Source organism: Saprolegnia diclina, assembly GCF_000281045.1.
Source record: "Saprolegnia diclina VS20 unplaced genomic scaffold supercont1.17, whole genome shotgun sequence".
Taxonomy (NCBI): domain Eukaryota; phylum Oomycota; class Saprolegniomycetes; order Saprolegniales; family Saprolegniaceae; genus Saprolegnia; species Saprolegnia diclina.
In genome coordinates, this window is record NW_008246084.1 from 522,234 (window position 1) to 537,976 (window position 15,743).

The window sequence follows — 15,743 nt, forward strand, 5'->3', positions numbered from 1 at the left end:
TCGTGTCTTCATTGCCAAGCCCAACGTGGCGGATCGGTCTCCAAGCTGCACGATACAAGCCCATGTGCAAGAAAACAATGTCGGATTAAAGAAAGGTCAGCGACGACTCTCACCGCGCGGCGGCCAAAGACGAGGAGCGATCGACGAGCTGGTTATACACAAGGCTGGCCCGCGAGGAGCGGACGACGTTGGCCTCTTCGTCGGCCTCGTAGTACCCTTTCAGAACACCAAAACACGGGTCGCACACGCGCTGGGGCTTGTGTTGGAGCGGCGAGCCTTCAATGAGCACAAAGGCACTCGCACACGACGCGCAGCACAGTCGACCGCAGTGGCGGCAGTGGTGGCGGCGCACGAGTAGCTTGCTGAAGCGACGAATGCACTCCATGCAGTGGTCGCGGGCGTCGTCGGGGACCCACGGCAATGGCGACGGAATGTACGCAAAGAGCTTGCGGCTGCCTTTGGCGTTGACCTTGTCAAACACCATGCGCCCGTGCCCGTCCTTTGTGTCGAGGCGACCGCCAAAGCGCACGAGGCGACACGCAATGTTGAGCAGGCCGCGGTCGACGGCCACGTGCAGAAGTGACTCGCCGCGAATGACGGCGTTGGCGTCGGCGCCGTGCTGCAGCAAGCGCTCGGCAAGGCCCGGGTCGTCCTTGGACGTGCTCGCAATGTGCATGCTCAATGGTGTCTCGCACGCTTGGTTGAGCGCGTTCACTCCGGCACCGGCGTCAAGTAGCAGCTGCGTCAAGCGACGCGACGTACTTGCAGCTACATGCAGCGGCGTGTTGAGCTGGACGTCGGTCGCCGCAAGCCAGCGGGCGCCATACGGGTGGCTACAGAGACGCTTCGCGATGTGTAAGTGGCCGTGGGCGACTGCGACGTGCAACGCGTTCTGCTGCGTCGTCGGGTCGACCGCACTCCACTCATCGGCGTTTTGAATCTCAAGGTACTTGGCGACATCTGACGCGCTTCCGCAGCGTGCGGCGCTCAAGAAGGGCGACACGATCGCGTCGGACGGCCGGCGCCGGTCAAAGCTCGGGCTCACGCCCGAGTGGAGGTCAGTAGGCCAGCGAATCGTGCTGCTCCGGTCCGTCGTCGAGCCGAGACGAGATCGGTGCAGTTTCGCAAGCGCAACGCGGCTCGCCGTAAGCGTCGGGCAGTCGTCGTGCGGAGATGTTGGCAGCGGAACCGACATGGCCGATCGCAAATGATTCGGACGCCACCTTGACAGCCGCGCGATCCGATTGGTCGTTGGCGATCTTTCAAGGGTGCGGTCCGTTGGGGCCGGTGGAGGGCTCCGCCGAACGTGCGGCGAAGCTGCGGCGGGACGTTGATGCCTTTTGGCGCACGCCGGCGCGCCATATTATTGTGCTTGCTTGGACATAAAACCGGGTTTATGGACTCTTTATCGCCCTACAATTGTAGCACAACATGAAGCCGCCCGGGATACAACAGTTATCATTGTAGGGATATTCCTTGATTGTAGCTCACGATTGTAGCCTGGAAGTACGGGCAGACGTTCGGGCAGTTGGAGACATCGAGTTAGATGCGTGATGATGATTGTCCATCACTTTCAAGAAATGTTCTGTCCCCTTGATCACTATCGGTGATTTCGTCCGCGCATTTGACTTGGGCTAGCACTGCATCGTGTTGTCGACTTGGACACTGCTCCATATATATATACCTCATCGTGTGAAGAGGGCCGAGTTATCATGATAAACGAGACTCTAGTAAATACATTAGCAGTAGTCGTCTTCGTTCGAGAGGATACGTGTCGTGAGGAGCTGGAGCTGGAGCTTGTAAAACTGCAGTTTGCGCCGCTGTTCTTGACGGGAAAAGTCGGCGGCTTCGCGGTTCGTGCGCTTCCGGTACGCGTCCAACGACTCGTCATGTCGCCTCTCGCTCTTGATGAGCTGCGTCGGCGCGTACGCGTCAATCCCATACGTTGGGTACCGCGCTAGCATCTCTTGGATCGTGGCGTCGACGCGGTGGGTGCGCTCGCGGCAATTCGCTCGGTACTTGGCGGATGCGAGGCGGTTGTTTCGAGTGTCGACGAGGACAGTCGGTGCGCGAAGGGCGGGCCGCTGCGGCGTGATGTGTCGCTTTTGGTTGCGCTTCTCGATCGCGCGCTGGCGTCGCTGCCGCTTGGTTTCGTCCAGTGACGTGGCGTCGTCGCCTCGGTAGTGGTGACGACGGTGCTCTGCGCAGTTGCAGCTCGTGTCGTGGTCGAGCGCGCGCTCCAGTGCCGAGGCAGGGAGCTTGGGCTCAAACCGTACAGCGTCGTCAATGGCAGCGAGGAACGAGGCGTCCAAGAGGCTCGTGTCCTTCGAGGTTGCGGCGCGCATCAATGGCGACCCGTTGCTGACTGTGAGGCTCATGGCTATACGAAAAGTGTGGCTTCTTATTGCACGTGCTTGACGTCGTGCTCGATGGCGCGAATATTTGCAGCACTGACGAGCTAGAAACGAGTTGGCCCTGGATTCACTGACGAGGCCAGAGAGTCGGGTGCACAGCTGTACAACCCACAAGTTTTATCACGACGTGGTCGCAGTGACACAGACGACTTCGGATAGAAGCCTTTTCTTGCGCTCGATCTTGAAAAAGGGTGGTTAGCCCACGAGGTGGTTTGGCGTGGCGAGTGAACATTGGTGAAGCATGCTGGGTCGTACCGAGTTGTCGGTAGCGCTCTCGTTCAAGGGTGCATGGCAGATCGTTAAAGCCTGAAGCCCAGCTGGTAGCGTGCTTGCGACCGACAAGGCGATCGCCTGGTGGTTGTGCTGGAACGCTGGCGGCGCGAGATTGCTCACCGGGATACCACCACACAACCGGGCGTAGATCGCAGGTACCGCTTTCTTTCGAGTCACACTCGTCCTTGCGTACCGATCCATTTCCCTATTGATCCCTTCCCACGCTCCTATACTCGGCGCGAGCTCGCCAAAAGTGAAGGATGTTACAACCCAAGAAGCCACATCTCGACCGAATCGGTCGTAGACGCCACCATGTACTGCGTCTGTTCACTCTTAAACGTGGTGGAAGGACGACGAGGCGACAGCAGAGCTAGCACTGTCGTGCCACAGTGTTTGCTCTTCGCACCCTGGAATGTCACACCTTAAACTCCGTATCAAAACCAAAAACTAAATAGAACGGAAAATGATTAGTTGCCTTAATAGTAGGTCGTGACCTTGCGCGATAAGATAGTACAAATAACGTTGGTGCCAGTGACCATGGACTAGGAAATGCCTGCGTCATCGATGAAAAACTTGGAGGAGGCGACTACCTGCGTCATGTTGAAGTAGCGCGTGAAGCTCTGCAGGATCGCGTTTTCCCGGGCCGTCTCGCGAGGCGTGTGCGTGAGGATCACAATGCCATGCACGCCGCAGAGCTCGTAGACGGTGACGAGGAGAGGACCCTCGATGGCGTTGAAGAGCACGTCGCTGCCAAGGATGACGTCGAAGAGACCAAACTCGTGCTTGAGTCCCTTGATCTGCGCCTGGTTGCCCCACTCGAGATGTCGCACCGTAATGGGCCTACGCATGACTTGAGCTTGGAACATTGACATACGTTGGCGACCGCGGCAGGTGGAGCTGATTTTGCTTGACATTTTCTTCGATGAGCGACACCGAGTCGAGGTCGCCGTCCGTTGCAACGACGTGGCCACTCCACATGGCCGCCGCCAGCGCATTGACCCCCGTGCCCGCGCCCAGCTCAAGCACCTATTCATGCTAGCTCTTGACGCATGCAACTGGCAGGATCGCATGTGTACCTTGCGGTTGTGCAGCATGCCTTGGTACTGCGGCATCGTCATGATCTGCAGCATGGCCTCGGCCGCCTGCCACACGGCGCTGCCCGTGCCGTCCATGAGCTCGTACTTTTGCGCAATGACGAACGGGCCAAAGTTGCGCACCTTGAGGCCAAGCAGACCGTTCCTGCACCATGGCATGAGCATTCGACCGCAGCAGGCTCAAGACGTACCCCGACTCTGGCGGCGCGTTGCCCGAGGGCGGCGCCTGGTTCTCTTCTTCGTCTTGATGGGACCTGCCTTCTGCGCCCTCGGGATTGATGATCTCGTCCGTGAAGGCGAAGCGCACGGCCCGACCGGCGCCCGTGTCCTGACTTGCGCTCATCGCTGCCTTCCACGTTTCCGACCGGACAGGCGCCATCCCGTACAGGTATCCGGAAATAATACTAAATAGTGTATGATCAGCTCTCGCTACAGCCCACGCGTACGATTCAACGTCCCATATACATCGTTTGCTGTCTTGTACTCTATGTATACGCATTATAGAGAGGGATTGACGCTTGATCGCCGGCAAGGCCATGTCTGTGCCCGTCGATGAGTCGTGCCCAAGGCGCCTGGATATCCCACACTATTTTTGTCATTATAAAATAAAAAAGACAGGCAAATCCATACAACATCGCAGGTCATATTTTTGTTTTGAACATTGGATTCTCGGCATGTGATTGGCCATTTCTCGGTCATCAAGCTGGGTGTTTGTGCTGGCTTGTCCAACGTCGCCGATGTCACACACGATGCGCCTGCTGCTGCTCACGGTCGCCGTCGTCGCCGCGTCGACTGCGGTGCGCAGCTACATGCCTAAGCGGTGTATTTCATGACTTCTTCTTCTTAGCCGTGGTCGCCATCGGTGTGCGGCGGAAGCTTGCTCACCGACAGCGCCGAGCCCGGCTGCAGCGTGAACCAGTGCCACTGCATGGCCTACGTGGCCCAGTGCGACGACTCGTACCAATGCATGCCTGGCACCACGTCGCTTTGCTTGGGCCGTTGCCGCCTCTCGCGTACGAAATGCGCATCACCTTCTTGTCGATATCATGCTGTCGATAATGTAGTGCTCGGACAGCTCCTCAACCTTGTGGGCATGTGCCTCATCTTTGGCTGTCCTGTGCTCGTGTTTATTTATCATGTCCAGTCGTTCAAGTCGGCCAACGAGACGCTCGATACGGACCACCACGTCGCCGACGTCGACGACGCCGACAACCAACTCGTCGACCAGATCCAGCACGAGCACCTCCTCGAGCGCGTCCTCTTGCACACGACGCACGTCCACGACCTCGGTGGCCACTTCCTCGAGAACGTCCGCAACGCCGGTACCCAGGTGTACAACGCTGGCGGCAGCGCCGTCTCGGCACTCATCCGCGCGCAAGCCCAGATGGGCCTCTTCACGGTGCCGCCGACTACAACGGCCGCCGAGACGGCCCGCGAGACGTCTCGGGATGCCGACTACGTCATGGGCGACGAATCCAGCCCGGCGCGGCGGTCGTCCGTCGGGCTTTCGCCCGGTACGCCGCTCCCGCCGCGCGGCAAAGTCGAAAACTCCATCGAGAGCTACATTGATGTGACACAGGTTGTCCTTGTCGTTGCGCTAGCATGTCAACACCGCTCATGCAGTTGGGTAGATGACGCTGCAAGCACGAACGCACCGCGCGGTCGTCATCAACGTCCATCCGCAAATCTACCTGGAGACGATGCCCAAGCGTAGCATCCGGATCGAGCGTTGGACATATGTGCTCATCGCGTGATGTAGACGTGCTCCGGCTCTTGCTGTGCCTCGCAGGCCTCTTGGTCTTGATCAACATCATCATCGTGCTAGCCCAAGCCCACTTTATTCCCTTTAGCGTCCAGCTCGCGCGCAACGCGTCGAGCACCCGCGCTCTTTGCTCGGCGCTGGACAAGACGCCGTGTCCGGACGCCACGTGGCAGACGCCCACCATTGGGTCGCACGTCATTGATGTCTACCATCCGTCATTGCCCAAGACGCCGGACGTCGTTCGGCTCAGCCTGCAGCTCTCCATGGCGACGGCAACGCGCCTCGGTCCTGGTGTCCACCGCCTCGGTCGGTACACGCTGAGCGTCACGGCCAACGACGACCTTGTCACCAACTACAGCAACGAGCTCCTCACGACCTGCGACGACAAGCACTGCGCCGACATTCCTTTGGTTGGCGTCTTCATGAAGAAGTATGGCGCGTCGCTCTTTGACGCGCGGCAAAAGCGGTACCGCGTCTCGCTGTCGATCGCAGAGTCGGCGTCACTCGATACCTTTGACGTTTTGCTCGAAGCCATGCTCAACGGCTACGAGACCGCCGGGCTCGCGACGAAGGCGATTCTGGGCTTTGGCACGCTCGGGCTGCTTTGGCACTACCTCTACAGCCTTCGGCGGCACCACAACCGCATGCACCCGGCTTCGTCCGCCAAGCTATCGCTCGGCCACTGGTTTGTCAAGCATTTGAGCTTGGAGCGCAAGCTCTTTGCGCTCATCTTGGTCGCCCTCGGCGTCCAAACCAACCCGATCTCGGTGCTCGCGACGTTACCGTGGCTCGGCGCTGTTCCGAATGCGTACATCGTCTTTCGCAGCATTTGGGAGACGGTGGTGTACACGTTGGCCCTCGGCGCGCTCCTCACGATCATCGACAGCTACCGCAAGACCAACCCGCGGTCGTTCCAGAACGGCGCCGCGATCGCCTTCCTTGGCACGCGCTTCATCATCGTCAAGTGCGTGCTTGTGCTGCTCGTGCTCGGCGCGCGGCTCGCTCTCGTCGTCGCCACATCGTCGCATTTTGGGCCCACGACCAATATCGACCTTGTGATTGCCACCGCCGACACGGGCTTGTGTGTGCTTGGCGTCGCGCTGCTCGTGAGCGTCTGCTTCAACGTCTCGGCGCACCTCCAGAAGAAGCGGTACTCGGAGACGCGGTACCAGTCGCTCGCGTTCCGCTTCATGTCGATGATGGCGTATGCACTCCTCGCGCTCTTGCTCATCAACGTCATCTTTTACAGCGCGTACGCCGTCGTCTCGGCGTACAAACCCACGTTCGTGCGGCAGACGAGCGTCATGACCGAGTGTACGTTTACGGGTCTCGTGTACATCGCCGTCGTGGCGTTCTACCCGCCGACGCGGTACGCGGCGACGGCGGGCGACGTTCCGCGAGGCTACGTCATTCGCGAGAAGCGGCAGTTTATCCACACGCCCCAGGAGCTGTCGCCGATGACGCCGACGACGCCGCCGGCGATGACGACACCGACCACAAGTGCGTCATCGACCAAGAGCGGGCGAGGGCTTCCCCGCGCCGACGCATTCCGGTGCAAACCGCTCTCGACGCCGCACCATATCTTCTGCCTCGAGACAGCGTGTCGGCTCTTCAACGCATCGCGCCTCGCCTACTACAGGTCGACGCTGAGCTTGCGGGACGAAGCAAGTGTCGACGAGAATGAAAATCCGCTCGAGTATTTGCATCCGTCGGCCTACTGCAACCAAGAAGCGTTGGCCCGGGACGGCATGCACGAGGTCGCGTACCTGCACGACGCCGGCACGGACACACACTGCTTGGTGCTGCAAGGCGACGCCAAGATCGTGTTTGCCTTCCGGGGCACCGCGTCCAAGACGAACGTCAAGACCGACCTCGAGATAGCATTGGACCCGCACCCGTGGCCGGGTACATATGGACTCGATGAGTGTGTTGGAACCTGATGTGTTGGCTGTAGTCGACGACGGCGCAAAGCCGGGGTATGTACACCGGGGGTTTGTCCACGCGTACAACTCGATCCGCGACCGCGTGCATGCGACGCTGCGGTCGCTCTGCAGCGAGTATCGGCTCCAGGGCCTTGCCCCGGAGCACCACGTCCAAGTATACACCACCGGTACGCCATGGAACGTTGACGATTGTTGATGCTACTCGGATCGAGCAGGCCATTCACTCGGTGGCGCCCTCGCGACGATCGCGGCCCTCGACTTGCGCACGCACTTCCATGCGCGCGTCATCATGTACAACTACGGCTCGCCGCGCGTCGGCTGCCACCACTTTGCACAATCGTTCAACCGCGCGGTGCGTTCGGTTAGCGGCTCGTCGATGCTATACTTGCTACCGGTTAGGTGCCTTTGGGGTTCCGCGTCGTGAACGAAGGCGACATCATTTGCGGACTGCCGCAGAGCCTCCAGCCCGAGTGCTGGAGCCGCCGGAAGAAATTCTACAAGCACGTGGGCACCGAAGTCGTGCTCGACGGCCGCATGAACGGCGACTTTCTCATTCGCCCGACGTTTGCCGAGAAGAACCTCGTACGCGCGCACTTGGGATCCTATGCATGCTGAGTCGCGATAGATTGTTGACGTGCGGCGCAAGCCCGCGCGCCATATGCTCAAGAACTACAAGCGCAACTTTGACATGATCATTGCGAGCGTCCTCCGTGACGAGACGAATGGCGATGTGCACTACCAGTCGACCCTCGAGAAGGCTCTGTACGGCGCCTTTGGCAGCGGCAACGTCGACGACAACGACGACAACGAAATCACGATCGACGGGGGCGACCGTGCCTGGTTTGAAACGAGTCCGCGAAGCACCAACACCAGCTTCGCACGCGCGCCCATGGCCTAAGACCCCTACAACTCGACTAAAGTACTACACAAAGAGTCCGAGTCGGCGAGTCGCTTTGCTTGCAGATGCAGCTTCGATCGATCGACTCGATATTACGAAACTAGTTTTTAGTTTTTTCGGGGCCATAGAACTGTGCATGTACTAGGCACATAACCCACGGAGAAGTATAGTCGATCGAGTCGACGATCCAAGATCTTATTGCATTGGGTGTCGCCTCTGTCGACGGTCGCTCGCAGCCCGCGACGTCCACCCGAGGAATGCAGATCTTTCTATCCGATAGCCAATCAAAACCAGGCGATTTCCATGCGGCGCGATGATTGGTCAACGCCCAAGGCCATTCGATCGTCACAACTGAAAAAGCAACATGGAGGCGATGCTCGAGACGAAGCTGCATGTGACGGACGACGACGGCGTCTGCGTCGACGAGGCCGAGCCCGAGACGTGGGAGGACTGGGAAGAGGACGACGAGGCCATGAAGTGCTTCTTCTGCGACTTTGGTCACAACCAGCTGCAAGCCATCCTGAGCCACGCGGCCACGGCCCACGGCTTTGACTTTCGCGCGCACGCGTCGGCGCTGTCGCTCGACTTTTACGGCATGGTCCGCCTCATCAACTTTGCGCGCGTGCACGATGCGGCCAGCGCCAATGCTGCGCTGCAGGCCCGCGGCGCCGACGCCTTGGCCGGCGAAGAACTGCTCATTCCGGTCATTCCTGAAGACCCGATGCTCTGCCGTGTCATGGACCTCGACAACGACGACGACGACAGCGACGACGACAACGACGTTCGAGTCGAGGTCAAGGCGCCGGCCGCGCCGTCGATGGAGGCGCAGAACGCCGCGCTCCAGAGCGAGGTCGACCGTCTCAAGGAGCAGTTGGCCACGTACAGCACGATCGTGCGCGCGCTTGCAGATGACGACGAGGGCGTCAAGGTCGAGGCGAAGGAGCAGGACAACGATACGTACTACTTTGACTCGTACTCGCAAGTCGGCATCCACAAGGAAATGATCACCGACAAGGTATGGACGCCCTTTTGTGTATCGTATGGACGCTATATGGGCAATGTAGGTGCGCACGGACAGCTACCGCGACGCAATCTTGAACAACAAGTCGCTCTTTGCGGGCAAGATCGTCCTCGACGTGGGCTGCGGTACGGGCATTCTGAGTATGTTTGCCGCGCAAGCCGGTGCGGCCAAGGTGATTGGTATCGACTGCAGCGACATGGGCGTCACGGCGCAGCGCATCGTCAAAGACAATGGCTTTGGCGACGTTATCTCCATCATCCGCGGCAAGGTCGAGCTCGTCAAGTTGCCCGTGGACCACGTGGACATCATCATTTCCGAGTGGATGGGCTACAACCTTTTGTACGAGTCGATGCTCGACACGGTGCTCTTTGCCCGCGACAAGTGGCTCGCGCCGGGCGGCCTCCTCTTCCCGGACCAAGCCACCATGTTTCTCGTACGTCACTTGTATGTTGGACAGGTTGTCATGTGGTTATGTAGCAAGGTGTCACGGACTCGACGAACCGCCTCGGCTTTTGGAAGACGGTGTACGGCTTTGACATGACGGCCGTCCGCGACCGCATCGTGACGCAGGAGGCCTTTATCGAGGTCGTCGACCCGAAGGATGTGCTCACGGACCGTGTCCTCGTCGAGTCGATCGACATTCCTAGCGTCACACTCACTGCGCTCGACTTTAAGAAGCCCTTTGCGCTCCGCGTCGCGACGGACGGGCTTCTCCACGGCTTTGTGAGCTCGTTTGACATTGGGTTTGAGACCAAGTTGCCGCAGCCGCTCTGGTTCTCGACCGGGTGCGAGGCGACGCCGACGCACTGGCAGCAGACGTTTTTCCACTTGAGCAAGCCCTTCCACGTCAAGGCCGGCGACGCGATCGCGGGCATGTGGTCGGTGCGTCGCAACGCGCTCAACCCGCGCTTCCTCGACGTCGACTTTGAGTGGACCCACGGCCCGCACAAGTTTTTTGAAAAGTTTTCGATCCACTAAACGAAATGCACGCAGCTCTTGGTATTACATGGTTGTCGTAGGGTATTAATATTAGCAACAGCTGTACAAATCCTACCGAGCACTATCCTACATAGCAGTACGAGATGGCGAGCGCGAGCTCGACATGAATACGGTGGGTCATTCATGCCACCTTGGTATACAGGGTGCTTCAGCTCGGCTTGTGGTCGGTCGCCATGACTGTCTTGCTGATACAAATAGAGTCTATGCATGCTTTCGAAACTCGGGATTTGGGTTGATGTCCAATTGTACTATCTGTACTCGAGTACTAGTATGTAGTAGCATCAGAGACCCGTGGCGGCAATGCGAAGAGCAGGGTGCGATGAGGATGCCACAAAACGTGGCCAATTGTGGCTATATATGTTGCACGCCATATTTAGTAGAGTGACCGATTCGTCCGGTAGTACACCTCACACGATGACGCGGGGTGGCGCTTTGTGCTCCCCAAAGCGCCTCCTAGGGCTCTGCCAAGTGCGAGCGATTTCGTTGTTGGAGCGTGTTTGGCGATGGAGGCGCATCGGCTGGGCAGCGCAGCAATTAAAAATGGCAATATATGGCTATTAATGGTGTGTGCCATAAAAAATATTTTAAGGACACATAGCGCCCGCTGTACGCCTCGCACGATGACGCGGGGTGGCGTTTTGTGCTCTCCGAAGTGCTCTCTGTCATCGTGACAAGTATGGGCGATTTCATTTTTGGATCGCGTTTGGCGATCGATCTGCGGCATGCCTGGATGTTAAAAATGGCAATATATGGTTATTCATGGCGTGTACCAAAAATAAATATTGGAGGGTCCATAACTCTCGCTGTACACCTCACACGACGATGCAAAGTAGCATTTCATGCTCTCCAAAGTCCATTCTACAAGCGTGCAAGCTTTGAGCGCATTCATTTTTCGAACGCAACTCGGCCTCGACGCTACCTGGCGCAGCGGTCACGGCACCTGCACCGCACGGGATTGGTTTAAATATAAGGATTTTCAACCAATCACACAAGGATTTCACTGAATGCATGCTCTCGGCTCAGTAGGCGATGTACAAGCAGACGAAAATGCTCAACCATTGCAATTTTACTTGTTGATTCGCATCCTTGTAGTCGTCGTCTGCCGCTCCTGCTTGAGCTGGTCGAGGAGGCTCTTGACGAGACCGAGCATGTCCGTGGCCTTGGTGTGCTCCAGTGACGGCGCTGGAAACCACTGGAGACACTGCGTGAGCAAAAAGTACGTGGCAGTGATCGACGGCGTCGCGTCACGCTCCATGACCGCGTTGTCTATGCAAATTGAAAAGCCTGTCGCTCTCGAGTTGAAGTCGTACCTGGCGGGAACGGCGGCGATGACGAGCACACCCACGTGCACACGTCCGCCGGCATGCGGGTCATCAAAGCCGCGTACTCGGGCCGACTGCGCATGCGTGACAAGACAAGCGCGACGCGCGTCCGCGCAATGCACCCGAGGCGCCTGCAGATGGCGGGCGACAGCGTGAGCTTCCCGAGGAGCTCTTCGGCGTGGCTGTCGAGGCCGCTCTCATATAAAAAGACGGCGTGGTCTTGCTTGATCGCGTCCAACGGCAACTGGAACGACGTTGCGACGTTGAAGCCCACCGCGACATCCGACTGCAGCAGCCGCAGTACAAACTACAAGCCTCGTCAGCGAACTGAGTTGGGTCGAGACGTAACCGACCTGGTACCGCGCGGCAGTCAAGGCCGAGGCGTCGGCGGCATCGATCGGCGGTGGCGTCGTGAGGCCGTCGGGTGCACAGAGCACTTGAGGTGCAGCAAAGAGCTTTTGCAGCGGCAGTGCAGCGTCGGGCACCGCCGAGAACGCGTCCAGCACCGAAAGCAACTGGCCATGCAGCGTGACGCTGCTCGTGGGCACATTCTCGATGCGCGACAAGCTTTGCGCGAGCGTCGCATGCGTGTACCGCGGCGGCCACGCGGTGCCAAAGAGGCTCAACACGTCCGTGTCGGCGCCCGTCCATGCAATCGGCTCGACGAGTTGCGGCGTCAACAGCGTCTCGTCGTCCTCATCGAGCTCCCCTAGAGGCTAATGCAATCACATTTTGTTGGCAACTAGCAAGTACGTGGTGCGGTGGGCTTGTCGACTGCCACGAGATCCAAGAGCTGCCGGACAAGGTGGAGAAACTGGCGCGCAATCGAAGGTTGCAGGCCCTTGGAGACGCTCCGGCCCGATGCCACTTCAACCCAATACGCCAAGATGGACGCCACGTGCGTCCGGACGTACGTTTCCCAGACGTGCGCCACGAGTGCGACCTTGGTCGACAGCGTAGTCACTGCGTCGACCTCGTCGAGTGCGAGCTCCAGGTACGACATTTGAGACCGGTCCGTGTTCCAGGCCGAAAAGAGCACGGTGGCCCGGCAGCACGCCAGGGAGTCGGCGTGCTGCAGCTGGCGGAAGCTCTGAAGCACCGATGCAACGAGGCGCGGCGACGACGCGGCCTCGAGCTGCGCCAGCCATACTGCCATCCACTCTTCGCCGCTGTCGTAACGCACGAGAGGCGCGTCAACCACCTACAAGCACGATGCGACCTCGGTCCAACATGGCATGCTCGTACGTCGGGCGCTTGTTGGAGCTGACAGATGGCGATCGCGCGCAGCAGTTCGTCGACCCCCTCGACAGCGTCCTACGTCAATGTGTCAACGTCAACCCAAACAAAGGCGGCAATGTACGATCGAGAGCTTTCCGGGAAGCCGCAAGAGGCACGTGAGGTACAGGACTTTATGAAGGCAGCGCTGCAAGACGCGCCAGCGCAGGCCCGCGCCGAGGACGCTAATCTGCCCGAGCGTCGCCTCTTGCAGCGCATGGGCGTGCGCCCGTGTCCCGACGTCCAAGTGGTTGGTGAGCACGTAGACATGCACAAGCTTGTCGCTCTTGCGACACGCGTCAAACACACTGCGCAGCGGCGGGGAGAGCTCTACGAGTCGGCTAAGTCGTCGCTCGCCATCTGGGAGACGCGCACCGGGCAGTGTAAACGCATCGCTGTCCTCGAGCACGTGCGGGTACGAGCTGGCGTGGATCCAAGGCTCGAGCCAGCGCTGCAGCGGCGACGACGCGGTCGTGCCCGTCATCGCGAGGACTTGATCCACCGGCAGACGAAAGAACCAGTCGAGAAACATCTGCGTGTACAGCGCCACGTCGCTCGTGCTGAGGCGCAGCGCCGCGTGAATGGCCACAACGTTCTATTGGTAAACTCTATCAACGGGATTGGAGCGCGTAGACCGTACCGTGACAGCAAAGACTGTCGTCTCGAGCGGGCCAAAGCAAAACGTGAGCCAGGCGTTGCGGTTCGCCGTCACGTTGGCGGCCACGAGCAGAGGACGCGCCACGAGCATGTGCATCTGGTCGAGGCAGTCGCCAAAGCTCAGTTCGCCACGAAATTTGCGCTGCAGCAGCAGGTACAGACTGCGCGTGGTCTCGGGCGTCGCGCTCGTGGGTCGCAGCGGCGGTGCGAAGCAGCCGAGAAACGCAAGACACGAGAGCACCGGGGGATCGGATGTCGGAAGCGGCGACGGCGTCGACGTTCGGGCGCGTGCGAGGACCGTCTGCCACTGTTCGAGGGTCGTCCGCACCGGGTCTTCGTCAAAGAGGGACGGCGCCGATCGTTTGGCGGTTGCCTCGTCGCGCAGCTGCACGTACGCCTGGAGAATGTGCTGCTGCCATTCGAGGAGGAAGACCGCGCGCAGCTGCTCCAAGGACGGGTCGGCGCCGAGCACCACTGTGCGCGCCACCTACAATCGTTGGGCTATGCGACACGTCAAGTGACGCGTACCGACACGAGGGCATCAAGCGCATCGCTGTGAAAGTCGCCACCAAGATGCACCATCGTCGGTGCATGCAACGCGTCCACAACCGCTTCAATGCCGGCACCGGTCGTGAGCTGCGGGATCTGGGCGAGGATCCCCGACGTTGTCTCGCGTGGGACTGGCGCCGGGACCTCTCGAAGCGCGTGGAGACTGTCGAGCAGTTGGTGCAGATGAAACACCTCTTCTTGCCGGAGATCCTACGTCCATACTCTGTGCCATCGAGTCGAAGAAGATGCTACCGACCATGCTAAAGTATTTGAGAATCGCCATCTTGCTCGCCGCGTCCAAGTCGACGGCCTGGACGCGCGACGTGCCAGGCTCGGTCTCGAGGACGAGTACGCACGACGCGTGCGTGGGCGAGGTCGCGAGCGTGCACAGCTGCAGCTTGGCGTGCACACCCACGGGCACACAGAGCACGCGCGGGCCGTGTCGGGCGCGCCACACTTCGACAAAGCCCCGTCGCGCCGAGTAGAAGACCATGTAGAGCCCTGGCACGTCCGACTTGGCGTCCATTGTCATCCAGCCCACCTGCGCATCGCGGTACCTACGTCAAGGTACGGAGTCTGCGTTTCAAAGTGGGACTGACCCTTTCCAGAGCCGCACGAGCAGCATGGTTGACGTGTCGAGAAGCAGGATGCGACCGAGCGAGTCGGGCACGAGCGCGAGGCGGCCGTGGGGAGAGAGGACGGCGGCGCGCGCCTTTTGCCGCAGCGTGTTGGGGAGCCCGAGCTCGGACGCAACGTCGAGCGGTGTCGGTGCGACGTCATTGGCACTCGATGGCGTCTTCTCGGCCGACCAGCCCCAGCTCTTGGCGAGCGACCAGACCGCGCCTGCCGCCCGCGTGGCCACGGCCGACGCAATGTGGGCAATGTGCAAGATCGATGACGCGTCGTTGCCGGCGTGGTAAAACCCAATGATGGGGTCGCACCCGACAGCAAGCGCGTTCTGGAGGCCGACGCGTGCATGCACTTGGAAGAGCGACGGCCGCGTCTCGGTGCATGGCAGCACGGCGAGGATCTCGGTCTGACCATGCAGCGCGTACTTGCGCCAGGAGCGCTTTGGCGTCGGGTCCGACTCCCACTCGATGATCGCAAGCGTCTTGTCGTCGTAGAGAACCCAAAGCTCCTTGGCGGTGCTGTGCCGATGGGTCCATTCAAGGCGCAGGATCGGCGCAGGATGGCAATGGAGCGCGAAGAGCTCGACACCCGACTGCCCAAAGACGCGGACAAAGCCATTATCAAACCCAAGGGCTACGTCATAAGTACCGGCCGACGACTTGAGGCGGCTAAAGCGGGCGACGGAGGCGGTCGGCGCCGATGCCACGAGCATGAGCCCATCGAGATCGTCCGCCGATGGCGTGAGAACGATATGCTCCTGCTGCGGTCCATGAAGCACCTGCATGTTGTCTTCTAGCGCGCAGGCCCATAGGTCGGGCGAGACGTCCAAGACGGAGGCGGCCGCGCATGGGAAGCCGCCGAGGTCCCGCATGCTGCAGTCAAAGGGTTTCTCGGATTGTTCTGTCG

The 15,743-nt window shown here is 59.9% G+C and overlaps 6 protein-coding genes across 6 annotated transcripts; 2 read left to right on the plus strand and 4 right to left on the minus strand.

The window, feature by feature from the left end:
• Positions 1-109: 109 nt before the first annotated feature.
• SDRG_06398 (hypothetical protein) lies at positions 110-1,195 on the minus strand (the record flags this gene model as incomplete). The annotated part of the gene is made up of 1 exon (XM_008612177.1): positions 110-1,195. The coding sequence occupies one exon, from the start codon at positions 1,193-1,195 to the stop codon at positions 110-112; it is 1,086 nt and encodes a 361-aa protein (XP_008610399.1).
• A 544-nt stretch (positions 1,196-1,739) lies between these two features.
• SDRG_06399 (hypothetical protein) lies at positions 1,740-2,390 on the minus strand (the record flags this gene model as incomplete). Its single annotated transcript, XM_008612178.1, has 1 exon — positions 1,740-2,390. Exon 1 carries the CDS (start codon positions 2,376-2,378, stop codon positions 1,740-1,742), a length of 639 nt encoding a protein of 212 aa, XP_008610400.1. The 5' UTR covers positions 2,379-2,390.
• A 749-nt stretch (positions 2,391-3,139) lies between these two features.
• SDRG_06400 (hypothetical protein) lies at positions 3,140-4,155 on the minus strand. The gene is made up of 5 exons (XM_008612179.1): positions 3,973-4,155; positions 3,764-3,926; positions 3,571-3,713; positions 3,278-3,527; positions 3,140-3,229 (listed from the first exon to the last, which is right to left on the minus strand). The coding sequence occupies exons 1-5, from the start codon at positions 4,122-4,124 to the stop codon at positions 3,164-3,166; spliced, it is 774 nt and encodes a 257-aa protein (XP_008610401.1). The 5' UTR covers positions 4,125-4,155; the 3' UTR covers positions 3,140-3,163.
• A 318-nt stretch (positions 4,156-4,473) lies between these two features.
• SDRG_06401 (hypothetical protein) lies at positions 4,474-8,577 on the plus strand. Its single transcript, XM_008612180.1, has 9 exons — positions 4,474-4,578; positions 4,629-4,794; positions 4,846-5,360; positions 5,413-5,491; positions 5,541-7,448; positions 7,498-7,653; positions 7,702-7,838; positions 7,886-8,068; positions 8,112-8,577. The coding sequence occupies exons 1-9, from the start codon at positions 4,519-4,521 to the stop codon at positions 8,382-8,384; spliced, it is 3,477 nt and encodes a 1,158-aa protein (XP_008610402.1). The 5' UTR covers positions 4,474-4,518; the 3' UTR covers positions 8,385-8,577.
• A 166-nt stretch (positions 8,578-8,743) lies between these two features.
• Positions 8,744-10,481, plus strand: SDRG_06402 (hypothetical protein). The gene is made up of 3 exons (XM_008612181.1): positions 8,744-9,399; positions 9,449-9,838; positions 9,883-10,481. Exons 1-3 carry the CDS (start codon positions 8,749-8,751, stop codon positions 10,381-10,383), a joined length of 1,542 nt encoding a protein of 513 aa, XP_008610403.1. The 5' UTR covers positions 8,744-8,748; the 3' UTR covers positions 10,384-10,481.
• A 958-nt stretch (positions 10,482-11,439) lies between these two features.
• Positions 11,440-15,741, minus strand: SDRG_06403 (hypothetical protein). The gene is made up of 11 exons (XM_008612182.1): positions 14,807-15,741; positions 14,464-14,764; positions 14,187-14,417; positions 13,642-14,145; positions 13,377-13,596; positions 13,087-13,331; positions 12,972-13,040; positions 12,480-12,927; positions 12,080-12,435; positions 11,715-12,033; positions 11,440-11,670 (listed from the first exon to the last, which is right to left on the minus strand). The coding sequence occupies exons 1-11, from the start codon at positions 15,706-15,708 to the stop codon at positions 11,471-11,473; spliced, it is 3,795 nt and encodes a 1,264-aa protein (XP_008610404.1). The 5' UTR covers positions 15,709-15,741; the 3' UTR covers positions 11,440-11,470.
• Between the last annotated feature and the right edge of the window lie 2 nt (positions 15,742-15,743).

What these genes read in the sequence shown, in the direction of transcription:
- SDRG_06403 (XM_008612182.1), bottom strand. Translation starts at nt 15,708, where the DNA reads ATGCGGGACCTCGGCGGCTTCCCATGCGCGGCCGCCTCCGTCTTGGAC. An exon ending in CTCGTGCGGCTCTGGAAAGG is followed by an intron (nt 14,765 to 14,806) that starts GTCAGTCCCACT and finishes ACCTTGACGTAG; the next exon opens with GTACCGCGATGCGCAGGTGG. An exon ending in AGCTCCAACAAGCGCCCGAC is followed by an intron (nt 12,928 to 12,971) that starts GTACGAGCATGC and finishes TCGTGCTTGTAG; the next exon opens with GTGGTTGACGCGCCTCTCGT.
- SDRG_06400 (XM_008612179.1), bottom strand. Translation starts at nt 4,124, where the DNA reads ATGAGCGCAAGTCAGGACACGGGCGCCGGTCGGGCCGTGCGCTTCGCC. An exon ending in AATCAGCTCCACCTGCCGCG is followed by an intron (nt 3,528 to 3,570) that starts GTCGCCAACGTA and finishes AGTCATGCGTAG; the next exon opens with GCCCATTACGGTGCGACATC. An exon ending in GCTACTTCAACATGACGCAG is followed by an intron (nt 3,230 to 3,277) that starts GTAGTCGCCTCC and finishes GGCATTTCCTAG; the next exon opens with TCCATGGTCACTGGCACCAA.
- SDRG_06402 (XM_008612181.1), top strand. Translation starts at nt 8,749, where the DNA reads ATGGAGGCGATGCTCGAGACGAAGCTGCATGTGACGGACGACGACGGC. An exon ending in AGGAAATGATCACCGACAAG is followed by an intron (nt 9,400 to 9,448) that starts GTATGGACGCCC and finishes TGGGCAATGTAG; the next exon opens with GTGCGCACGGACAGCTACCG. An exon ending in ACCAAGCCACCATGTTTCTC is followed by an intron (nt 9,839 to 9,882) that starts GTACGTCACTTG and finishes GTGGTTATGTAG; the next exon opens with CAAGGTGTCACGGACTCGAC.
- SDRG_06401 (XM_008612180.1), top strand. Translation starts at nt 4,519, where the DNA reads ATGTCACACACGATGCGCCTGCTGCTGCTCACGGTCGCCGTCGTCGCC. An exon ending in TCGTCGCCGCGTCGACTGCG is followed by an intron (nt 4,579 to 4,628) that starts GTGCGCAGCTAC and finishes TCTTCTTCTTAG; the next exon opens with CCGTGGTCGCCATCGGTGTG. An exon ending in CCTGGAGACGATGCCCAAGC is followed by an intron (nt 5,492 to 5,540) that starts GTAGCATCCGGA and finishes CGCGTGATGTAG; the next exon opens with ACGTGCTCCGGCTCTTGCTG.